At 44.5% G+C, this 7,451-nt stretch overlaps 1 protein-coding gene across 6 annotated transcripts in view; it reads left to right on the top strand.

The window, feature by feature from the left end:
* The first annotated feature begins 1,762 nt into the window (after nucleotides 1-1,762).
* GRIP2 (glutamate receptor interacting protein 2) overlaps nucleotides 1,763-7,451 on the top strand; it is a 136,656-nt gene continuing 130,967 nt past the window's right edge. For all 6 annotated transcript variants that reach the window (XM_059856576.1, XM_059856577.1, XM_059856574.1 and 3 more), the window contains exon 1: nucleotides 1,763-1,928. In XM_059856576.1, coding sequence (XP_059712559.1) covers nucleotides 1,778-1,928 — 151 coding nt within the window. In that variant the 5' untranslated portion in view covers nucleotides 1,763-1,777. The remainder of the gene's footprint in view (nucleotides 1,929-7,451) is intronic.

The raw sequence follows: 7,451 nt of genomic DNA, 5'->3' as shown, positions 1-7,451 counted from the left end.
GCAGGGTTTGTACTTAATTATATCACTCTAAATAGAGTTTTAGGTACATTACCAGGCTCTCAGTCCTGCTGCCAGGCATGGCCATGTCCAATCCCTGCACATGGTTGCTTGGAGAAGGTCTGTTCCATTCCCCTAACCCCACTAGCCTGGTTGGGGAAGGTTCTACCAGGCTGGCAGTCACTGCCCAAAAATCATCATTCCTCTCTGAAATGGCCAGGAGGCAATCATGATATTTCTTTGGCATCAGTGGGGGAGATAGGATGGTATTGAATCTCTCTGCAGAGCAGAGACAAAGGTGAAATTTTGGGCCAGGAGCTACCTCGATTCCCAAAATTTTCCAAGGTAAGCTCTTCTTCAGCCAAATAACTTTGTAGGTTGGCTGAGGATTGACCTGACTATAGGGAACTGATAAGCTACTTCTGTTATTGTTTCTTTTGGGTAAAAATGGGTTAATAAACATCTGTCTTAGGTCATGCCTCCTGGTCTGGTTTAACTCTGAGAAGCCAGCAGTAAAGGTGTGTGTTTGTCACAGAATCATATAATGGTTTGGGTTGGAAGGGACATGAAAGATCCTCTAGTTCTGACCCACCCTGGTAGAGGCAAGGATGCCACCTGCTCTATTAGGTTGTTTAGGGCCTCACTCATCCTGTCACCATGTGACTCCCAGGCAGTCATTCCCAAGCACACTGGGTTGTTTTCCACTTAGCCTCCTGACTCTCAAAACTGCCATTTACAAACAAAATGAGTCTTTCAAAGGGAATGCTCTTCTTACTGCTCATCTGTGCCTTAGTTTGCAGTGCTAGGATGAGAGCAATGAAAGCAACTCTGAACTCTCTGTCTCTGGAGATTGCCATGGACAGGAGATCATGTCAGAGTTTCCCACACAGGGCTCTTGCCTTCTTCTCAGTTGGTTGGTGGTGTCTGAGAGCAGCTGCGGCCCTGGATGGGCACTATAGGCTGCATGTTATTGTCCATTAAAGTCTTCCCAAAAATACCATAGGGTTGTGTAGAAACATTTAAAGACTCTAAATTATTTGAAAACTTTAGAGAATCTAAGCTTTTGAAACAGGAAGAGAAGCTATTTTCAGGGATGCAGTCATTGGTTCTGCTAAAAATGTCTTGACTAGCTACTTCACCTTGCATTTCCTCAATGTCTGCAGGAAACTGGAAAAATTACTTGTCTTTGTCCAAAGATGCTGGTAGAGAAAGTAAGTGCTCAAAGGTGAACAATTCTGTGAGCACAGGAAAGTCAAGGTTTTTTCCTACAAGCTTGCAGTTATTTAGCATTCTCATAGATGCAGATATTATTTGCTGTCTGCGTTAGCTATTTCTAGTCCTTGAAAAGAAGCCAGAATTCTTTAAGAGTCACTGCTTTTTCTGAGCTGATGCTGGCTCTTTTGCCTGAGGAGTATTTGAAATCTGCCAGAATGCATGTATTGTCAAAACCAGAAATTGAAAGCCCTGTACAGGATCTGCTGCCCCTGTGAGTTATGTGCTTTCCCAACTCATCAGGGAGAAATGCCTGCTCTTGTTGTCTGCAAGAGCTGTGGATGGACAGAGGCAAAAGAAATCCCTCTCCCTCCTCCCCCTTCTCCCATCACCACCCAAAACTCTCTCTTTGGGTGGAAAGGAGCTTTTGAAACACACACACACATACACACAAGCGCTTTCTCGGTGACCTGCCTGCTTCTAGCTGTCCCTCCTTCCTTGGGAGCTGGAGCTGCTGAGACACCAGAGTTGGGGAGATCCCGTCCCCTCTCTGCAGCCTTGAGACCAAATGAATAAAGTGAACAAGGTTTTGAAGATCCTTAAGAAGTCATCGAGGAGAAGGAAGAGATGGAGAGAGGAGCTGAGGGTGGAGGAGGAAGGGGAGAGCCAGGAGCTCTGTGACCCAGGTGGTTTGTGCCACCTGCACCTGTGTACTGCTGGTAAGGAAACAGGAACATTCCTGCTCACCTTGGGACAATGTGCCAATTTGAGATCCATTGCTTGTGTGTGACAGGAGAGCTTCCTACAGCCAGACACTGCTGTTCTGCTCTTTGTGAAATATATTGGTGGGAGAAGTGGTAATGGCAGGGAACTGAAACTCCTGGGTTTCCTTTTATAAATATTCCCTTTCTCGTGTGGGTGGCATTTTGCACATTTGTGAAGGGGAGAGAGAAGGGAATATGTTCTTTCTGGAAGAATGGTGTTCCTGGAAACGTAGGGAGAATGTGTAGCTCATTCAGAATTTTGTTTGATATATGTGGTTGCATTTTGAGATATTTAAGGCAGAATGTTTATGCTGTATATTTATGCAACTGGAAGGCAATGGGAAATGGATGAATTTAGGTTGCTGTTTTTCTGAGGGATGTTTTTGTCCACCAAAGTTGGTCTGGACCCAGGTCCATTATATCCACCCTTGCCTTCCAAGCAAACAATGCTGTGGCTGTAATATCATTGGAAATGATCCTGTGTTTAGTCTGTCTGTAAAACAACAAAACAAAAGATGCCGAGAACATGAAAAAGGGGAATGCAGAGCGTTCACTGGCATGTCCCCAGCACATTTGAACTTTCTGCTGGGGGCTGTGACTCAGCGGAAGAAAATGAGTAGGTTTGTGCACTTGACCATCAGGCATTGCCAATGTCCAAGGGATATGAAGCCCTTATGAAACCACAATTAGTATGAAGCCACACTCAGGTTCAATGTAGGTCAATGCTCTTGCTGCTGTCACAGTTGGTGGGTTGTCTGCAATAGTATTGTTGTAACTTTTGTATGTTTTACAGACTCACTCTTCTTCTTTCTCCTGCACCTAATTCTGTTGAGCTGCTTTTGTGACCCTGTCCTGGAGCATCTGATGGCCCTGTTCTTGCAGGACCTTGGGTGGCTTCATTTACAGCTGGAGACCTGGGGCACTGAGATGTTACTGGACTTGCCCAGGGTTACACAGACTGGGGCAGGGGTGGGCACTGGCCTCTGAGCTGGAGACCTGAGAAAGTGTCATGGTGAGCAACCCTGCTGACTGTCCTGCTCTTGGCTTCAGCTTCCAGTTGCCTAGATTTCACCTCTCTTACTTCCTTAGGTAGTTCAAGAGTCTGATTGTTTCTGCCACCATTTTTTCCAGTGAATATAGTCAAACAATTCTGCTTAAAATTTTTATGTTTCCTACCTCATTTTTAGTAAGAAACTGCTCAACAGATAAGAAAGGCAATTAAAACCTGAACGTATTCAGGTATCAAAACATGAGAAGGCAGCAGAAAACATTAGCCAGTTTTGACAGTTTGACAGTCAGTTTCTATTGGTAACCCTGTGTGTATTTTACTTCATCTTTTTAATAGGAAGTAGTCACTGAGAATGTTCACCCCCAGCCCTGAGCTTCTCGTGCTGGGAATGTGGTCCCATCAAGGCTAAGTTTTATGTTCAGTCCACTTCCTTCTTGCCATCTCACCTAGTGAGCTCCAAGGTGTTGACCTGACAGATGGAATGCTTTGGTTCTTTTTTATTTATTTGGTATCTCTTTTGATAAAAAGAATGACACAGATCTTTTGAACCTGTAGTTAATGCCAATCTGTGTGGGTAATAGCAGTTAGATAGCCTGAGTCCGTCTCAGCTGGGTGTACACTGTGGACTTCTCCCTCTGAGCCATGGATTCAGACTGCTTAGCAGGGAAAGGAGAAGAACTGGAGCTTCTTGACCCAAAACATCACAAACTCGTGTGATGAATTCTCTGGAGAGTCTGTTCCTCTTTGTTGATTGTAAGGAAAGTAAAACTGAAGGCTAAGATTTCACCTGTGGGCTGACTTTTATATGGCTTGTAGGGGTTTTGGGACATGAATGTGTGACTGTCTAAGAACCTTTTGGCTTTATTGCCTGGATATGCTTTAGGTGAAGGGTCCCCTCTTTCACAGTCTCTGCTACTCTGCAACAATTTGTAAGCCTGAGGCTTTTAAAAAGCTCAAGTGATGGCTTTTTTTTTTTTTTTTTTCCCTAAATGCACGATGGGTAGTGGGTTAATGCACTTCTGCCATCCAGGCAACAGTGATTGAGATAGATTGACAGAAGAAAAGAGAAAAGCATCAGTTAAGGCAAATGGGGAGAAAAATGCTGCATTCCTACAGTTGGGTTCTGTGCTGGCAGTTATTCCAGCCAGTTATATCTCCACAATAAAATGTAAATGAATGCAATAATTTCTTTTGGAGCCTGGAGGCCTAGTGGTATGAAAAGATAAGCGAGCATTTCCCATTGTTTATTTGGTGGTGGTGGCTCTTCTGTGTCTGCTACTGGCTCTCTGATACCTTGGCAGCATCTAAATGTTGCCTTTATTATTAAAAACACATATATGGGAGTCTAATATCTGAAACGGATTAGAGTGGTGTTTACAGAAGCATCAGCCAGCCCCCACTCCCTGCAGGCTCTCAGCATTTGTTCCTTCTGCAGGAGCAGTGCACAGGAGTGGGAATGCCAGCAGCTGGCTGAGGACTGGGAAAAGCAGAGGCACAAGGCAGGGAGTGATGGGTCTGTAATGTGTGTGGCTGTCACTGGCCAGAGGGACGAGCAGGAGGGACTGGGAGTCTTCAGTGTGCTGCTTCTCTGGAGGTTGAGGAGGGGGAACAGAGGGAGGGTGGAGAACAATAGGACATGACAGTGGCATTGGGATAATCTCTGATCCTATTTAGGCATATTTAATTGGCCTGTCAGTTTTTCACATCTCATGCATTTTCATAAGGATTTTTCTTTGCCTCTTGTTTTATCTTCTCGTAGCTCCTTGGATTTCCCTGCGGACAGTCTCTCTGGATTTCTTTGTTTTGTGTCCCCCCCTTTCCCATTGCAAAGCAGCACTGAGTTGCCTGGCTTTGTGGTGTCTAAGCAGAAAGACAGATTCAGCAAAGGTGCTGTTTGGGAAAGCCTTGTGTTATTCTCAAGAGAGAAATTTGGTAAGGGAGGGGTGACTGTCAGGGACCTGTATGCCATCTATCACAGCTCTTTTTGCACTGTTCTAAGGCTCTGAATATAAACCTACATCCCAGTCATGTGTAATGTTAAAGGGAACTAATTTTTTTCCCCCTCTGAAAGCTAAGCTACATTTATTCTTATGATTTTTCACCCAGTATTGGCTACCTTAAAAATACAGACCTGCCGAACTTCTGGGTTATATAAATTATTTCAAAGGGGGATGTTGCTCAGCCTTTCAGATCATCTCTGTTAGACTCCTACCCTTTCATTCCTAAGTGATGCCAGACCTAGTTGCTTCATCCTCCCACAAGAAATCCCCCAGGCTCATGATTAAAACCAAGCCATTCTTGTAAAGTCAGTGGCTGAGCTTGCCAGAATTGCTGGTGTGTTTCTTGTGGCTTTGAAGTTCACAAGTACTGGGGCTTGGAGGGACGTGAGGACCTAAAGAGGGGCAGCCCTGGTAGGGGAAAGAAGATCAGACGCTGCAGTGCTCTCTGATGGGCTGCTCTCAGAGCTGGTCTTGTCATACCTGATCCCAGGGGTGAAGACAAACATCTTCAGAGAGGTGCCTTTCAGAGTGGTTCCCCTTCAGAGGGGTCTGAACCAACAAGAGAGTCCGAAACTGCATGGCCAGGCTGTCTGAAGGGTTTGTGTGCTTTAGGAAAACAAGGGGCAAAACTCATGAAAAGGGTATCCCAGACCTTCAGCAAGGGAGGAGATGGGAAGAGGAGGTGGTGGTGGAGTCCAGGAATGGGTATCTCATACTTTGGAAGAGACCCTGTACCTAATGTCTACAGAAGTGCAGCTGCCATAAAATCCTGTGTCCCATCAGCCGGGTGGTTTTCACAAGGCTTTTATGAATTTTGTGATGACAGCTTGGTTGTGGCAATTTATTGTCCTGCAGGCTTGTCTTCTCTGTTTATATCTTGTGGGTCTTATTGTACAGCAGTAAATCATTGCAAAGCTGATAGTTTAGTTTCCAGCCATAAATTCAAATGCTGGAAAAAGAGATTTGTGTATTCCTATGCCTCTGTTCTTCAAATGTGGCTGTTCATAGAGCTCTATGTGCCCCTAGATGTGAGAATGATATTTGGTAAAAGCAGTGGTAACTTAAATAGTGTGAGAAACTTCTAAATAGATTTTTATATAGGATTGCAAGAGGTGAAGTGATTTGGACAAGACTCTACACCAGGGAAGGCAGAGAAACAGGAAAGGGAAAGAGATCCTTTTGGCAGAGCATTGGCACAAGGCTGGGTCTGTGTGCTGCACTATTTGGTCAAAATTGTGGTCTGGGGATGGTGCTGGAGCACTGGAAGCAGCAGTCAAACAGCTGAGGTTAAACCTCTGAAGGTCCTGGCACAGCACTGAAAGCTGGCACCGTGTTCTGCTAGTGAGGGCAGCATTGTTGCTGGTAGAATGGAGAAAACCTGGAGTGGGAATTAATGTGTGGCTCTGAAGAAGTCAGGGTTAATAGCATCGAGGCTGGGATATTTGTAGATAAGGGCAAAGGATCCCGAGGAAGCCACAGGCTGAAGACCCTAATAATCCTCCCTCCTCCAGTGCCCTGCAGTGGTGAGTGAACTGTAAATGAAGCAGTTATTAGCAGCTCTGCTCATATCTCAAGATGTAAACTGGTCTGTTGAGCAAGAAAGAGTTGCCCTTTTTTAACCTTTCAAAGTGATTTCCCTTGTGGGGACCAGCAGAAGGAGAAAGCTGTGCTTCCTGACTGGAGTCAGGTGCCCTTTCAAAGCCCCAGCAGCTCTGATCTCCCTCTTTGCTAAGGGCCTTGGTGAGCTGCATTATTTATGGCTCCTCCTGGGCACCCCACTTGCACGTCCTGCAGTGCCCATGGAAAGGGAATTGCTGGCATTCTCTGGAGATTCAGAGGTGATTAAAAGCTCACAAATGGTTATGGTCTCTCTTAACTTCCAGCAAAGACAATTGTACAGGGAAAGCTTTTGATCAAATGGATTCAGTCCATTGTAGCCAAACATAAATTTTGCTGAGAAAATATTCTGTTTCAACGTTTTCAGCAATTAAACCCTTCTACATTTGGACTGTTTGGTGCTGGAAATTAATTAGTTGATAATATTCTCTTTAGAATGAAGACAAATGTTTTTATGTCTTTGCTGAAGGCTAATATTTGCAAAAAGAAAAAAGTATAGGAGTTCCTTAAATCTCTTTAATCTTGTTCTGATAAATATACTTTCTTACTGTTAAGTCTTCTTTGAATTTCTGTGTGCCTCTTTCTCACATTTCCTATAATGGCAAGCACTACAGAGGGGGTAAATGAGAGCTGCAGGTTTCAGCTTTCAGAAGACTGGAGTGATCAGGTTCAATCCAGTCCTTCCATCTTGGGATCAACTGTAATAAACACCAAGGAAATGAGTGAAAATGTTTGATGAGACAGACCTTTTTCTTCTTCAAGAACAAGTACATGAATGCTTAAATGATTAGAAGTGGCATCCACACCTTGCTTGCTTATAAAGTAGTTGCAGAAGCTGTGCAGTTCAGTCCT

Source organism: Haemorhous mexicanus, chromosome 11 (assembly GCF_027477595.1).
Source record: "Haemorhous mexicanus isolate bHaeMex1 chromosome 11, bHaeMex1.pri, whole genome shotgun sequence".
Lineage (NCBI taxonomy): Eukaryota > Metazoa > Chordata > Aves > Passeriformes > Fringillidae > Haemorhous > Haemorhous mexicanus.
This window is presented reverse-complemented; position numbering and strand designations above follow the sequence as displayed.